The sequence below is a fragment of the Hemiscyllium ocellatum genome, chromosome 3, assembly GCF_020745735.1.
Source record: "Hemiscyllium ocellatum isolate sHemOce1 chromosome 3, sHemOce1.pat.X.cur, whole genome shotgun sequence".
Lineage (NCBI taxonomy): Eukaryota > Metazoa > Chordata > Chondrichthyes > Orectolobiformes > Hemiscylliidae > Hemiscyllium > Hemiscyllium ocellatum.
Window position 1 is genome coordinate 86,434,597 of NC_083403.1, and position 18,090 is coordinate 86,452,686.

General features: G+C 39.3%; 1 protein-coding gene across 3 annotated transcripts in view; it reads right to left on the reverse strand.

Moving 5' to 3' along the window:
- ccm2 (CCM2 scaffold protein) overlaps nt 1-18,090 on the reverse strand; it is a 119,026-nt gene that overhangs the window by 13,724 nt on the left and 87,212 nt on the right. For all 3 annotated transcript variants that reach the window (XM_060851534.1, XM_060851552.1, XM_060851543.1), the window contains exons 6-9: nt 16,879-17,014; nt 13,598-13,652; nt 3,220-3,349; nt 1,120-1,258 (exon numbers count right to left, since the gene is read on the reverse strand). In XM_060851534.1, coding sequence (XP_060707517.1) covers nt 1,120-1,258; nt 3,220-3,349; nt 13,598-13,652; nt 16,879-17,014 — 460 coding nt within the window. The remainder of the gene's footprint in view (nt 1-1,119; nt 1,259-3,219; nt 3,350-13,597; nt 13,653-16,878; nt 17,015-18,090) is intronic.

Consider the following 18,090-nt stretch of genomic DNA (forward strand, 5'->3'; position numbering starts at 1 on the left):
CAACACCATCTCCTCCATAATGATTCTTGACACCAGTTGTCTGCAAGGTTGTGTATTCTGCCTCTTTCAACACTCCTTACACAGTCACCACTGTGGCGAAATTCAGCTTATAAATTTGCTGATGACATCAACCTAAAAAGGGTTCATTGGACCTGAAACGATAACAGATTTCTCTCCACAGATGCTGCCACACCTGCTGAGATTTTCCAGCAATTTCTGTTTATGTTTTAGATTTCCAGCATCTGCAATTGTTGTTAATCTCCCTCTCAATGTCAGCAAAACAAAGGAGTTGGTCATTGACTTCAGGAAGCGGAGCGAAGGACATGTTTCTGGTTTGCATCCATGGTGCTGAGGCGGACGTGGTTGAGGGCTTCAAGTTCTTGAGACGGCATATCGCCAATGATCTATCCTGGTCCATCCACATCAATGCTACAATCAGGGAAACAATGACTCTACTTCCTTATAAGGAATTTTATAAGGAATTTTATAAGGAAATTCTACATCTCCACAGTGACTTTTATGTATTTTTAAAAGATACACCAAAAGAAAATACCCTATCTGGATGCATCACAATTGCTTTGTCTAAGACCACGAGAAATTATACAGCATTCTGAATGCAGCCCAGTCCGTCATGAAAACTAGCCTTCCACTGAATGTCTACACTTCCTGGTAGCTCAGGAAAGCAGCCAACCTAATCAAATACCCCTTCATCATGGTTATATGCTCTTCCACCCCTTCCAATCAGGCAGAAGATACAAAAGTTTGAAAAACACATACTAACAGATTTAAGAACAGCTTCTTACCAATGGTTCTCAGACGTATGAACATACCTTAGTTGGTTTTTCTCTGCGCCTTTTCTGTAGCTATAACACTATATTCTGCATTCTGTTTTATTACTCTGGTGTACGTAAGGTAGATATGATTTGTCAGGTTAGCATGCAATACAATACTTTTCACTATGTATCTGTACATCTGACAATAAATCCAAGTATCAATGAAACATTTACGACTTTATTAAAATTGAATTGGCTTTGTCAATGCGTGAGAAACACAAATTCTCATTACACACCAAAGCAAAAAAACATTAGTGTTTAACTCTAAATGGGACATGTAACTTACCAAGCAAAAGAAACTTTCTACCATCACCATACAACTGTCGAAGACTGATGCAAAATTCATGAATTGAGGCACCATTGCGGTACTCGTGTAGAAGTGTAGCAAACTTCTGGATTTCTTCAGATGTTAACTTCGTTCTCAGCTGCAAAACAGAATTGACAATTAACTACATAACAGCTCAAAATTTGTGACAAGAAACTATCAAATCATCCCTACACACCTTCCTTAGCAGAACCATACCTCCTTAGTTTGGCACACACTTTTGTACACAAACATGACTAAGCAACTAGAGCTGTAGTGGCAACTAAAGAGATGCAGATTCTGTAAAACAAATGTTTTCTGTTTCACTGCAGTGATCCTGACGCGAGACTTCCTATGGTCTTGCAAATTCTTCAGTCCAGCAATAGGTTCACTGTCACTGGATTACTGAAGTACAACGTGTAGAAGATTAACTTTTCTCAGGCACATTCAACCAAAAATCACAGAACTGGATAACTGTTCATATGACAATACAGCAAATCTATTAGATTATAGACAAGTATATGTCCATAAGCAACGAGCCTCAAATATTACAACTTTATTTCCAAACAAAGCCATTCAAGTTAACCAAAACCAGTATTACCTACGACCATTTGTCATCTTCCTTATTTAAAAAAATTGCACGTTGAATTTACATTGTACCCAGTTTAGGGTGGGTGGCTGCAGTACTGATTTGCCAGGTTAGTAGTATGAAGGTTTCACTGAAAAGAATTATACTTTCAAATAGCCAAAGTTTTCTGCATACAGAATATGCAGAAGTAGACCTCCTCTGCCAAATACTAGAATTTAAATACTTCTAGTAATAGCAGCAGTATACATAATTTCAAATATCTAAATCAACTCCAAGTTTTTAAAAACAGGAGAAAAATATTCAATGCCTTAAGCTGGATTCACTGTCACAAAGATAACTGTCAAACAATTGTGCAATAATGGTCAAGTTACAATATGAACATCAAATCATTTGGAGAAAAGTATTCTTTTGGAGAAAGAACACCTGGGCTCTTAAGATTCCTCAATTACAAAATAATAGTGTAAAGGTTTTAAGGCATTTATTATTGTTGGGTTTATTGAAACTGCAACTATTATCAATTGCACGTGTTACCAAATGATTTTGACTGTCTCATTAAATACAATTTGTGAGCTATAGCAAGCATGTCAAACCAAAAACACAACAATTGAGTGATTTAGAGGTGTTGGTCATTACAGACTGAATATATCCAGTTTAATGCATTTCCAGACTTTCCTACACTGCAAAATATTAACAATAAAAATCAAAATGGAGCATGATTAGACTTAGTCCATGAAAAAGGTAAAAATTACAGAATTCATAAGTCAAAACACCATATAACATTGTCATTGCTATGACTCAGATAACACATTGTACAGACATCCATCTCGTTTATTTGCACGTTAAAGAGATCAGATTTCAGAATTTCTTTAGCTTTTAATTTTATAAAAAAAAAAGTTCCAATTTCTCAGCCTACTTAAAAAAGGGAGACTATACCTTGAGTATATTCCCCAAATCAAGGCGAAGATATTTAGTCTGCTACACTAAATACCTATAGATCTTAAGCAGTGAAGCAGAAATATCCCAAAAAGTACAAGATCTATGATGTACAAAACATGCAATAGGTGAATGACAAACACATGACAACTCGCATTTCTTATTATTTTGTGAATGATTTACACCAAGTAGAAACAAGGCAATCAAATTTCAGTGCATGAAAAAATTATAAAGTTTAATCTAGAATGATGAGCAAAAAAACCCAGTAAAAATTGTTTGTAAACATCCTTTAAAACTGAAGGGTTTACATCATTGTTCTCCATGTCTTCATGTTTTCAGGACTATTTGAACGTTCTTGAATTTAGCATAGTACAGCTCCCCTTTCTGCTGGATATATTGAGGATGAACCAGGAGTCCTTCAACTCCATTGACCTTAAATGATAGGCAATTAGATAAACCACTACCACAAAAGTAATAATTTCAGTATGAAAGAGTATTTCGTTTTATCACTATAACCAAAAACTAAAATGTTTGTTTTGACATCAGGAGCAGCAACTTACTGTCATCATGTAATCCTGAAGCAATTCAGCTGCAGAAGTACTGAGCTCACTGTCACTGACATTTTTGATCTGAGGTGATGGTAGAGTTGAAGATGGTGAATTTCCTCCTGTATCTGAACCCTGAAAAGACCTGAGTGAACCAAAAGAAACTTGTTTAAAAATGCAGACCTAAACAGCCAAGAAGAATGAACTTGAATCAAAATACATCTAATTACCAAACTTTGACATTTAACTGTGATAAGCAAAACTCCAAGTACAAAATTACATAGAAAATTTCACAAAACTGCATAATGGGTCAATTGGCCCTATTAGTCCATGCCAATGTTTATGTTTCATATGAAACGTCCTGACCCAAGTCTACCATACCAATCAATGCTTTCTTCTTTCTTGCTTGACCAGGTTCCCCTAAATATCTCTGTACACTGTGCAACCATTCTGTAGTAGCAAGTTCCACGTTCTCTCATGTATTATACATTTCCAATTGGATTCCTCAGTAACTTTCTTAGACTGATGGCCTCTAGTTATGTTATTTCCCACAAAAGGCAAGATTTTCTCTGTACACAAAGAAAGCTGTTCATAATTTTAAATACAAGATCAGCCCTCTTCTCCCATCGAAGTCAGCTTGTCAATCTTTTTCCTATATATATGCGTGTTGAAAGTCTTCTCTGCGTCCATACCAGTATCTCTACATCCTTTTTATTGTACGTCTAGAATTGCACAACATGAAGCTCAGTGTTGGTTTACTTCTGTTTAAATGTCCATACTAACCTATGGCACAACTGTAGCAATTGCTGTATTTGAACCTCAACTTGAAACGTGCAAGCAATAACTGACCTTCCTATTCTTTCCAAAAGTCTACATCACAAGTGATCCTTTAAATTTAATTTTGCAATTACCTGCCAATTCACAATTATTAACTGCTGTCCTTCTCAGTCTGGACAATCATACCAATTTGGTGTCGTCCACATTTATTGTGTTTTTGATTCCAAAGTCCTAATCATTAGTGTAAATTGTGTACAGACCTTCTTCCTCCCTTTCTGCCAATCTGAGTAACTCGACTTCTGTCTCATCTGCTTCATCTGGAGGTCAGCTAGCCATTCATTCTGCCACTTGTTACCAATTCTACATTTACTGCCTAATTCATTAGCCCTTTGTGGGGGTTTTGAAGGAAAACATTCTAGACTAAATTGCATACAGATACAGGCTGCAGAGAATTTTATTCACAAAAAATAATTTTAAGCCTGTTTCAGAAGGCCAAGGAGGAGGACTGCCTTCATGATATGGAGGAAGTGACGACTGCAGATGCTGGAGATCAGAGTTGAAGAGTGTGGTGCTGGAGATCAGAGTTGAAGAGTTGAAAAGCACAGCTGGTCTGGCAGCATCTGAGGAGCAGGAGAATCAACGTTGAGCATAAGCTCTTCATCAGGAGATATGAAGATTTTCCTGCTCCTCTGATGTTGCCTGACCAGTTATGTATTTCCAGCACCACCCTCTTCGACCCATGTCCATATACCTCTACTTGCAGCCACCTTATACTTAACTGCTGAATTAGCAGCAAACTTGTGTTGGTATTATTTTGATACTACTTGCCCTACTGAATTTAAGCAGGAACTTCAGTCCCCACTTTTCAATTTCCATGCTCTATCTATTGCTAAAACAGTAGCCCTGTAAATTTCATTTCAAGCGTTCAGTTCCCCTCAAAAGTCACAAATGAACCTGCTCCCACCACATACGGTGCATTCCACTGGCTGCATAAAAATGGTTTTCCTCATGTCATCTTTGGTTCTTTATCTATTCAGCACAATCAACATTCCTGACAACAGGAACAGTTTTGCTTTATTCAATGTACAAAATCTTATGATTTGAGCACTGATAACAAATTTGCTCTGAACTTATGTAAACTCAGCTTTTCTAAATTGACTTAATTGACTTCATCCCTCAAAAGATTTTTGTTTCTTGCAAGCTTCAGGTTTCAAATTCTACCTAAATTTTGGTTGTCAGAATTCTATGCAAAACTCCAGTGGAGACCAAACTAGTGTTAAGAGTCAGTTATCACAGTATAGACAGGGACTTTATGGTCCATCAATACTATGTCAATTCTCCGCTGAGCAATGGAGCCAATCCTATTCCCCAACTGAGCATGGAAGTTTACTTCCTTTGAAACCATTTGTCTCTGGCTCCACTATGTATGGAGAGTTCTTGGTCATTACAATTCACCAAACTAACAAAAAAAAGTTATTCACATCTTCACTGCCTGTGTTGCTTAAAAGTTTAAAGTTTGTGTCTCCAGAGTGCATCTACCATTAATTAATAGGAACAATTTTTATGTCATTGTCTCAACAAGTTGTAATCTTGTACATTCAAATTCCCCCGACCTCTTTTGCATCAAAGAAAACAATACCAACTTCTTCAACCCAAGTCCTTCTTCCTGGAACAATTTCATTAAAGCTGCCTTGCACCCTCACAAGGTTGCATATAGCCTTCCTAAAATGTGACAAAAGTAGGCTGAAAAATGCTAGCTTTCACCTTCGTGCTTCATCAGGCTTCAATAGAACTCCTTGCTTTGTACTCAATGCCTCTACTTAAATGCTAATTGCACTCCAATATTTCCTTCATCTTTAAAAGGATCTATGCACATTAAACACACATCCCCCACTCCTGTATGATTAAGTCTATTAAGTCTCCAATTCTTCGCTCTTGCGCTTCTGACAAAATGCAACACCTCAACCATTGCAAATTCCACCCATCATGCTTTCTCATTGTCCTATATAATCTACGCTCATGGGCGAGGGGGAACTGATGTTGGATCCAAATGAAGGGAGAGACATATTGGAATTTCACAAGCTAGGAAAAGCGTGGTGGATGGTTCTGTTAATTATAAGGGAGGTTTAGTTCAGTACTGACTTCCTGAAGAAATGGAATGTAGAATCAGTTTGAATAGAAATAAGAAATAAAGATAGAGGTCATGCACACATTATAGGTCCCTTAACAGTAGTTAAAGTGCAGTAAATAAAGAAATAAAAAGTGAAAACATTTCCTGGAGAAATGTGTTTTCAAGCCAAGCCACCAGAAAGTTAATCTAGATCAGTTAATGTGCAATAACAGACAATCAAAATCTCAGTCAAGGAGCGTCTAGTCAATATGACAGATTTAAAATTCTATATCTATGAGCAAACAAGAGTTATTTGGTCCATCAAAACTGCTCCACCATTCAATCAGGTTTCTTAACCCACTCACCTGTCTTTTCCATGTAACCCTTGACCCCTGATCATGTAAGGACTGTTTAACCTTAATACACAATGACTTGACCAAGTAGGTTCGATATGGCCACCCTCAAATGCCAGCATGTTTCTTTAGAGAGGAGGCTCAAAACTGCTCAATATTCCAAATGTAGTATGACCAGTCTTATGCAGCCTCAACAGTACATCTCTGCTCTTGCATTCTAGCCCTCTTGAATTGCCTTCCTAACTGCCAACTGAACCTGCATGTTAACCTTAAGAAAACCCAACACTGAGACTTCAGATTTCTGAAGCCTTTCACCATTTGGAAAGGAGTCCATGCCTCTTTTCTTCCTACCAAAGTACACTAGCTTATACTTTCCCACATTGTGTTCAGTTCCTCATTACAGGAAAGCTTTAGAGAGGGTGCCGAGGAGATTTACTAGGATGCTGCCTGGACAGGAGGGCATGTCTTATGAAGAAAGGTTTGCTTTTCCCATTGCAGCGAAGGAGGATGACTTGAGAGAGGCGTACAAGATGATGACAGGCATAGAGAGAGTGGACAGCCAGAGACTTTTTCCCATGGTGGAATTGTTTATCATAATTTTAAGGTAACTGGAGGAAGGTTAAAGGGAGATGTCAGACGTAGGTTCTTTACTCAATGGTGGGTGCACGAAATGCATTGCCAGAAGTGGTAGTAGAGTCGGATACATTAGGGACATTTAAGCGACTCAGATAGGCATGTGGAAATTAGTACAACGAAGGGTATGTAGGTTAGTCTGATCTTAGAGTAGGATAAAAGGCCAGCACAACATTAAGAGCCAAAGGGCCTATACTGTGCTGCACTGTTCTATGTTCTATTACACTCCATTTGCCACTTCTTTGTCCACTCTCATCCGTCCTTCTGCCACCTCCTATTTTCTCAACATTACCTGTCCTTCCACCTTTGTGCCATTCACAAACATAGCAACGTTTGCCCTTAGTTCCTTCATCCAGATTAGTGTAAAACATGACTAGCTGTGAACTTAACACTGACTCCTGTAGAACTCCATCAGTCACTGGCTGCCATTTTAAAAGAAAAACACCCTTTATCCCTACATTCTGCCTTCTGCCAGTCAGCCAATCTATATACGCCAGCACCTTGCTCCGAACACCATGGGGTCCTGTTTAGCAATCTCACCAGCAAACGGGGTCCGGTTTAGCAATCTCACCAGCAAACCTGATGTCAACCTCTAGGGAAAACAGTGTCTTCCGCCAGCTGAAAAACTGTTAGGAAGACTTCAATGTTCAAGGACTAGTGGAAGCCTGGAGTTGTTCTTGCGAGCATAAATTGCTGCTTGATCAACGACAGATTTCAACAAAGTTCACTCAACTTATATTGACCCAAGCTTTAAAAGGATACAGGGCACAATTAGTTGTGTTGAGTTAGGTGACGTTTTCAGTATAATCTCACTGAATGGCGAAACAGGCTTGAGGAGTGAAATTCAAAAAAGTGAGTCTTTTGGAGCAACAGCAATTACATCACTCTTAAAAAGCTGTCACACAAATATGGTCAGTGAGGAGTTTGAGGGTTATCAATAGGATTGAGCAAAAGCATTAAGAAGTGTTTTGTGTATTTGGGTAGTACAGCCCAGCTCACAAACCAGACCCAGAGCAGAGAGTTAGGGCATACTTATTTAAAAAGATCTAGATACAAGAGCAGAAACGTACTCCTGAGGCCGTATAAGGCCCGGCAGCATTTGGAATATTTCACGCAGTTTTGGGCTCTTTGTCCAAAAGGATGCATGTGCTGCATTGGAGGGGGTCCAGATTATTATCTAAAGAATCCAAGATGGAGGACCGGAAAAATTTCTGTCTGTGACAGTGCTCCTTTTATCAGGTATTTTAGGGGCTGGAGGTGATTTCCTCAAATGCCAGGAGCAGCAATTACTGTTTTATATGTTGTTGTATTGTTTTGGAACCTTGGGGGAAAAAAGTGAAAACAACAGCAGTTTTAAAAAGGGAGAAGAATAGACAAAGGAAGCACATGGTGAGGTCAATGCAGGGGGAGGGGGAAAGGGCGAGAGGGGAGGGGGAAAGGGAGAGAGAGAGAGAAGGGGGAAAGGGAGAGAGGGAGGGAGAGAGAGAGAGAGAGAGAGAGAGAGAGAGAGAGAGAGAGAGAAAAGAGGGAGAGAGAGAGAGAAAAGAGGGAGAGAGAGAGAGAAAAGAGGGAGAGAGAGAGAGAAAAGAGGGAGAGAGAGAGAGAAAAGAGGGAGAGAGAGAGAGAAAAGAGGGAGAGAGAGAGAGAAAAGAGGGAGAGAGAGAGAGAAAAGAGGGAGAGAGAGAGAGAAAAGAGGGAGAGAGAGAGAGAAAAGAGGGAGAGAGAGAGAGAAAAGAGGGAGAGAGAGAGAGAAAAGAGGGAGAGAGAGAGAGAAAAGAGGGAGAGAGAGAGAGAGAAAAGAGGGAGAGAGAGAGAAAAGAGGGAGAGAGAGAGAGAAAAGGAGAGAGAGAGAGAAAAGAAGGAGCGAGAGAAAAGAAGGAGCGAGAGAAAAGAAGGAGCGAGAGAGAGAAAAGAAGGAGCGAGAGAGAGAGAGAAAAGAGGGGGAGAGAGAGAGAGAGAGAGAGAGAGAAAAGAGGGAGAGAGAGAGAGAAAAGAGGGAAAGAGAGGGAGAAAAGAGGGAGAGAGAGAGAGAGAAAAGAGGGAGAGAGAGAGAGAAAAAAGAGAGAAACTGCATAGTTACTGCCTTTGCTGTTTGAATTCATGGATCTCTGGACATCAGAGTTCATCTGGGAAAATTAACAAACCGTGAAATTCACAATTGATCTTGGAGGAACTGTTTGGGCAAAGTTCACAGCACAGAAGCAGGTAAGTGTATTGTTTTTAAGTGGGACCTACAGAAATTCTGCAGTAGTGAGTAGAATGGGTTCTTTTTTCATTTTTCTTTGAGATAGGTCGCTTGATCAAACTTAAAATATAAGCCATAACTTATTAATTTAACCTGGGGCAGCGTTTTGTAGAGGAATAAGATGGTGTTATTTTCTGGGTCTGTAGATTGTGAAGGAGCAAAAATGGCCTTTAGTAGAGTGATAGCGCTTCATGTCAGATGTGGGAGTTTAAAGAGAGTTTAAGGGCTACTGCGGATTATATCTGCAATAAATGCTTTTGGTTGCGAATCACATCAGACCGAATAGATCGGTTGGACAATTAGGAGTAATGAGGAATTTGTAACAACAACAGTATGCGATGGATGGCAGCTATGGGAGGGAGGGAGGGGGGGAGAAAGTGTCTCAGCCACACATAGATTGGTTAACTCCATGAAAGGTAAGAGAGGTAGGCAATTAGCGCAGGAGCCTTCTGCGTCTATACCCATTTCAAACAAGTATGCTGTTTTGGAAAATGTAGGGGCTGACAGATTCTCAGAGGAGCGTAGCACAAACAGCCAAGTTTCTGGTATTGAGACTGCCTCTAATGCAATTAACAGGCTCCAAGAGATCAATTGTGTTAGGGGACTCTCTAGTCCAAGGCACAGACAGACATTCTGTGGCCAGCAGCGAAAAATCAGAATGGTGTGTTGCTTCCCTGGTGCCAGGATCAAGAAGGTCTCAGAGAGGGTGCAGAATACTCTCAAGGGGGAGAGGAGCCAGCAAGAGGTCATTGCCCACATTGGAACAAACGACATTGGAAGGGAAAAGGTTGACATTCCGGAGGGAGATTACAGAGAGTTAAGCAGGAATTTTAAAAAGGAGGTTCTCGAGTGTAGTAATATCTGGATTACTCCCAGTGCTATGAGCTAATGAGGGCAGGAATAGGAGGATAGAGCCAATGAATGCATGGCTGAGGTGGTGGTGTATGGGAGAAGGATTCACATTTTTGGACCATTGGAATTTCTTTTGGGGTAGAAGTGACCTGTGCAGGGAGGATGGTATGCACCTAAATTGGACGGGGACTAACATACTGGCAGGGAGATTTGCTAGAGCTGCTCTGGAGGATTTAAACTTGTAAGGTGGGGGAGTGAGACCCAGAGAGATAGTGGGGAGAGAGATCAATATGACACTGGCACAGTTGAGAACAGAAGCGAGTCGAACAAACAGTCAGGGACAAAATAGGACTAATAAATTAAACTGCATTTATTTCAATGCAAGGGACCTAACAGGGAAGGCAGATGAACTCAGGGCATGGTTAGGAACATGGGATTGGGATATCATAGCAATTACAAAAACATGACTCAAAGATGGGCAGGACTGGCAGATTAACATTCCAGGATACAAATGCTATAGGAAGGATTGAAGGGAGGCAAGGGAGTGGCGTTTTTGATAAGGGATAGCATTACAGCTGTGCTGAGGGAGCATATTCCTGGAAATACATCCAGGCAAGTTACTTGGGTGGAACTGAGAAATAACAAAGGGATGATTAGATTATTGGGATTGTATTATAGACCCTATAATAGTCAGAGGGAAATTGAGAAACAAATTTGTAAGGAGATCTCAGCTATCTGTAAGAATAATAGGGTGGTTACGGTAGGGGATTTTAACTTTCCAAACATAGACTGGGACTGCCATGGTATTAAGAGTTTAGATGTAGAGGAATTTGTTAAGTGTACACAAAAAAATTTTCTGATTCAGTATGTGGATGTATCTACTTGAGAAGGTGCAAAACTTGACCTACTCTTGGGGGAAAAAAAAAGGCAGGGCAGGTGACTGAGGTGTCAGTGGGAGAGCACTTTGGGGCCAGTGACCATAACTCTATTAGATTTAAAATAGAGTGATGGAAAAGGATAGACCAGATCTATAAGTTGAAGTTCTAAATTGGAGAAAGGCCAATTTTGACAGTATTAGGCAAGAACTTTCAAAAGCGGATTGGGGGCAGATGTTTGAAGGTAAAGAGATGACTGGAAAATAGGAAGCCTTCAGAAATGAGATAATGAGAATTCAGAGAAAGTATATTCCAGAAAGATTTCTGGACCTCTTGCTGAGATCTTTGTATCAATAGTCACAGGTGAGGTGCCAGAAGACTGGAGGTTGGCTAACGTGGTGCCACTGTTTAACAAGGGTAGTAAGGACAAGCCAGGAACTATAGACCAGTGAACCGGACGTCGGTTGTGGGCAAGTTGTTGGAGGGAATCCGGAGGGATAGGATGTAAATGTATTTGGAAAGGCAAGGACTGATTAGGGATAGTCAACATGGCATTGTGCATGGGAAATCATGTCTCACAAACTTGATTGAGTTTTTTGAAGTAACAAAGAGGATTGATAAGGGCGGAGCAGTAGATGTAATCTATATGGACTTCAGTAAGGCGTCAACAAGGTTTCCATGGGAGACTGGTTAGCAAGGTTAGATCTCACGGAATAAAGGGAGAGCTCGCCATTTGGATACAGAACTGGCTCAAATGTAGAAGACAGGATGGTGGTGGTGGTGGATTATTTTTCAGACTGGAGGCCTGTGACCAGTAGAGTGCCACAAGGATCGGTGCTGGGTCCTCTACTTTTTGTCATTAACATAAATGATTTGGATGCGAGCATAAGAGGCACAGTTCGTAAGTTTGCAGATGACACCAAAATTGGAGGTGCAGTGGACAGCGAAGGTGGTTACCTCGGGATTACAACAGGACCTTGATCAGATGGGCCAATGGGCTGAGAAGTGGCAGATGGAGTTTAATTTAGATAAAGGTAAGGTGCTGCATTTTGGGAAAGCAAATCTTAGCAGAACTTATTGTAAGGTCCTAGAGAGTGTTGCTGAGCAAAGAGAACTCAGAGTGCAGGTTCATAACTCCTTGAAAATGGAATCACAGGAAGATAGGATAGTGAAGGCGGCGTTTAGTATGCTTTCTTTTATTGGTCAGAATATTGAATACAGGAGTTGGGAGGTCATGTTGCAGCTGTACAGACACTGTTGGAATATTGCATGCAATTCTGGTCTCCTTCCTATCGGAAAGATGTTGGTGAAACTTGAAAGGGTTCAGCAAAGATTTACAAGGATGTTGCCAGGTTTGGAGAATTTGAGCTATGAGGAGAGGCTGAACAGGCTGGGGCTGTTTTCCCTGGAGCGTTGGAAGGTGAGGGGTGACCTTATAGAGGTTTACAAAATTATTAGGCGCATGGATAGGATAAATACACAAAGTCTTTTCCCCGAGGTGGGGGAGTCCAGAACTAGAGGGCATAGGTTTAGGGTGAGAGGGGAAGGTACGTGTATGGATTGAGCTGCCAGAGGAAGTGGTGGAGGCTGGTACAATTGCAACATTTAAAAGGAATTTGGATAGGTATGTGAATAGGAATGTTTTGGAGGGATATGGGCTAGGTGCTGGCAGGTGGGACTAGATTGGGTTGGGATATCTGGTCGGTATGGATGGGCTGGACCGAAGGGCCTTTTCCCATGCTGTACCTGACTCTTACACATTACTTTTTTTAAAAAAAAAGTTTAGATGAGCAATTATAACGCACACTCAAATGAATTGAAATAGACCCATGCACACAGTGGTTAGCACTGCTGCCTCACAGCGCCAGAGGCTCGGGTTCAATTCCCACCTCAGGCAACTGTGTGTGAAGTTTGCACATTCTCCCCGGGTCTGTGTGGGTTTCCTCCAGGTGCTCTGGTTTCCTCCCCCATCCAAAAACTATGCAGGTTAGGTGAATTGGCCATGCTAAATTGCCCATAGTGTTAGGTGTAGGATAATGGGTCCGGATGGGTTGCTCTTCGGAGGGTCGGTGTGGACTTGTTAGGCCGAAGGGCCTGTTTCCATGATGTAAGTAATCTAATCTAATCTAAATTATGGAACACAGAATAGCATACGAATCCCAGATCACTAGTTGGGAGGCTATGTAACTGATCCAAGTTCTAAAGGATCATTTAAGTACCGGCAAAAAAGGGCAACGTACATTCCAACAAAATGAGTTTGCAAGTCAAACTACTTTACTTGTTTTCTGAAAAAAAGAGACCTTTATAGTGACCAACAGTTGGCAATAGCTCTGGTTGAGCAACATGTCTGATTAAGATTTTAAATATCTCATGTCTTTATTCAGGAAAAGGAACATTTGACAGCATGAATTTAATTGACTATTTCTCATTCAATCTAGTTGAACAAAGGCCATGTAGTTCATCAATATAACAAATATACTTTACACAAAAACTAGGTTCCCACAATATGCAGATGGTCAAAGAGAGCTAAATTATGGGAAATACTTACAAGTTACTGATTTCTGCATCATACGGCTCTTTAACGTCCGCTTTACTTGAATCATCTGTTTCCAAAAGACACATTAAATTGAGTGCAAATCAAATATGAAGTTCAAGCCTTGGTGTGAAATATGTAATCAAAGCTTCATCTTTTGCCAGCTGGGTAAAGACATTTTTTGGTACTGTACTTGGCCATAACATCATCAAATCCAGTTCGAAAAACAGAACCAAATGATTAAATTTAAATTGGAGATAACTTTCATTTTGTATGATCTGTGGGATATGGTGTAAATTAGTAAGGTAATTCAAAATGCTTTAAGAAGTAAACATTTCATATTGTTTTGCTGCATCAGATAATTACTTCAAAATTACATTGGCCATCATTTTTGCCTCACTATAAATCACTGCAAAAAAGGCATAATAGCTTCTCTCAGAAGTATATTAAGGTAAGGGCAAAATATCTTCTCATCTGATCTTTAATTCCAGGTATAACTGCTAAATTAGTTATCAGATGAGGAGGTTGATTCAGTGAAAAAAGAGGGGACAGGATGAAAACATTAGCATAAACAAAATGCATAACCTAAATTACCATTCAATCGCTTGCCAGATTTACTGGAAGTAAAATGTAAGATTTTCGCTTTAAGAAAATCTTTCAATGAAGAAATTGAGTAAGAGAATACTTTATGTAGAGAGAAACTGATTGGAGACTCAATGCAAAAAGGATAAGGATCCAATATACCTGTTTGGAATATTATTAAGGTATGGACAGGACATGGTACCATTTTAATAAAATATAAAAGAAAGAAAAAGAAGGTAAGATATGATTAAGGCTGCCTTTTTACTCAGCAGACAGAAGTATCATTGGCCAATTAGCTACCTCCTTCTGCAAAATTCTAAAATTACATTTAGTAACTCCAGTGATGGCCAGTGAAGGCATGCTTAATTTTAACGACACTAGGACTGAAAGTCTTAGCAACTTTGAAGTTCACCAAGTATGGTTACATGGAATAGAAAACTTCACCTTCAAAAGCTAACTTCTTTTCATTCTAGTAATTGTTTTGTGAAAGAATTCTGGTCCTAACAGATTGCTGGGCCATGCTAAACTGTGATTGCACTAGTGAGGAGACTGCATTAGAGACAGAAGGAAGGAATGCCGATTACTTTAAAAAAATCTCTCAACACTAAGTTATAATCCAAAAGGTTTTTTTTGGAAGCACTAGCTTTCAGAGCGCTGTTCCTTTACCAGGTAGCTGAAGCAGCGCTCCGAAAGCTGAAGCTTCCAAATAAACCTGTTGCACTATAACCTGATGTGTTATTTTTAACTTTGCCCACTCCAGTCCAACAGCGGCTCCTCCACATCATTCATACACACACACACACAAACACACACACACACAAACAAAAAGCACAAGTCATGTTTTTCAAAAAATGTTTTAAATTAGTCACACAGCATTCTGACATTGAAAATTAGTTTAACTGCTGAATCTCACTCCTTCACATTTTAATAACTGGAACACAAAAAAAAAATGCAAGTTCCATAAAAAACCTTTAAAACATATGTCGCTCACCACATCCACTTATCCCACCTTCTGGACCTGATGTGACAAGCAAATATTCTACTTCTACTTACTGTAACATACTCTGCAGTATGAATTGTGAAAAGGCCAAAGTAACCTGCCCTGTTTAAAAAGATCATAGACTTAGCCAAGAATGACTTACAAAAAAAAGGTTTTCTAATCCTTGTAAGTTTCAGTACAATATCCTTTACAAAAGCTATGCACATGTGCAAGTAACAATGGTGCTGTTTGAAAAGGCCAATATATTAAGAGTATAGGTTACCATCAACAAGTCTTTTTCAGGTTAGACAGCTGTCCAAAATAACTCTGTTTTCTACTGGGTACCTTGTCAAGTTTGCTACTTTGAACATTACTGAGAAATACAGGCCAATTTGATCTCAATAAATGTTAGCCATTTCAGGAGTGAAAGTACTGAAATACTTCTCAGATTACCAATCCAAGGCTGAAGATGCCAAGGATGCTTATAGTCATTGCAATTGCTGGTGGAAAATGCACATTCAAGTGGTATGCCAGACCGGCGAAAGCTCGGACTCCACCCACCTCCAAACCCAAGGTCAACACAGATAAAGTTTATTTTAAAGTAACCAAACACTAAAATAACATGATCTGAAAACTTCTAGACAATCCAGCATGGTAGCAAAAAAAATCCTGAAAACTTCAAAATACCGTGACAAGGACATAACTGTAACAAAAATTAGTAACGATCAGTTGGAAACTTGACTAAATCTTGGACAGTTTATTACATGTTGATTCTGACTTGCCTTTGTGGTATTCAATGGAATAAATGGTGTAACAATTTACAAAACAATAATATTAACCACAAGGTAAAGTTGACTTGTTAACTGTGTACATACTTAAAACTGTACTTCATAACGGATTACATTAAAGTTTCTGTTAAGAAGCATTTTCCAAACGGAACTAAAAGCATAAAATCTTGATCAACGCCATTCTAACAGCAACCACGAACCACTGTGGATTACCGTAAAGACCAATCTGGATCAATGTCCTTTAGGGAAGGAAATCTGCCATCGTTACCTGGTCTCGGATACATGAGACTCCTGACCCACAGCAAGATGTTTGATTCTTAACTGCCCTTTGGAAGCCCTTACATAGAAATCAGTAGAAAAGGCAACTATGATGACACATCAATGGTAACTGACTGCTCTTTTCGGTGAAAGATGAATAAAGTAGTTAGATCTGGCCATGAAACACTTGTTATACATGATTTTCGTTTGGCCAGCACTCGTATATTATTTCTGGAGTCCAGATGAATGACACTAAAATATCAGACTGGGAAGAATTTAAATTGTCTGCTGATGTATCATTTTAGCAAGCACAAATTTAAATACCAATTGTTTGTCAGGGTGACATACCCTGAGTGTTTTATTTTCATCCCAGATGCTGCCATTATAATGGCTGGGTGGCACATATTGTATGGTTTCCTGATGTTTTTGGTACTCTCTCTCTCATCCACGTTTCCACAAATGTAAGCAATTCAATATTTAAATCCAGCACCCCAGCTGAGCTCCAGCTATACAAACTAGAAAATCTATGGATTTTCATAACTGTGCAAAGCAACCAGGATTAGATTTTTGAAATAAATGAACTCCAAATTTGATGTTCAATATACTTTATGTGGACATTACAAAATGCTCAGCATGGATAAATTCAGCTAGAGCCAAAACCTCAAGAACGCAGAATTCTAAATACTTACCACTGTATATAGACATGTGCTTAGTTGGGGTAGATGCACCATCAAATATTGCTCTGTCCAAAAAGTCTATTGTGGACTCTGTGTAAACAACTTGGAAGACTTGACTAAGAAGAGAACAGAGTTCTTCTGCAGCTGCCTACAGGAAAAATGAATGGATATATTAAAAAAACTGATTAAAAAGGTGACAAAATTGTTTCTGGTAGCATAACATACCCTCATCCTTAATATACCAATGTGCTTCAAAGAATTTCCTTCTATGCACAAACATTGACTTGCTAATATTAAATATCCAAAATGTTTGGATTAGGCAACAAGAGTTTATTCAAAACTGACTGCTTGATTTTTGAATATTACAAAAGGTCATTGAGAAATTTGGGCACAGTGGAGGAAGACGGAGTTGATCTGGATCTGTCATGATCATTCCTGATGAAGGGCTTCTGCTCGAAACGTCGAATTCTCTATTCCTGAGATGCTGCCTAACCTGCTGTGCTTTGACCAGCAACACATTTGCAGCCATGATCTTTAATGACCAGCATAGAGTGTTAAGGACTGAAAGATAGACATATTTATGTCCTTCATTAAATTTTACTGGCTTCAGATTCAGGAAGGCCATCTAAACTTTGTCACTTCAAACATTTTAATGTTTAAAATGTTATAGTGGCATTCATTAAAAGAATGCACATTATTACTGAGAAATGGAACTCACTCTCATGAAATCTATACCAGCATTATGTATGCATGCTTCAAAATTGCTTATGTGGAGAACAATCTACTCCAATATGCACTGACCTTTAAAAAAAAATCTCTGCCAGCAGAAAACAGATAAAGCCTGTCAAGATTAAATTTCACATCCATCAATGCAGCCAAATCTGATCTCACCTGGATTTAAACCCTTACCTACAGATGAAGATACATCTGAAGCCTTAAGTCAAGCAATTTTACTAAAATGTCTGTTTAACAGCAAAAAACATTCTATGCAGTCTGAAGTGGATGAAACACATACTGTGTGTTGTCAGGAAGCCTGACAGTCCTTAGTTTGTGAATACTAAGCTACCACTTGCTGATTGCAAACCTCTTCTGCAAGTTACTCATGAAGTTCATTTTGTCCTGGCAAATTTTGTAGCCTATTTTAAGTTAAACAAATGCTCAAATTAAAGAGTTTAAACAACCTTCAACAAAAGCAAAACTTTTTATTTCAGATCTCTAGCATCC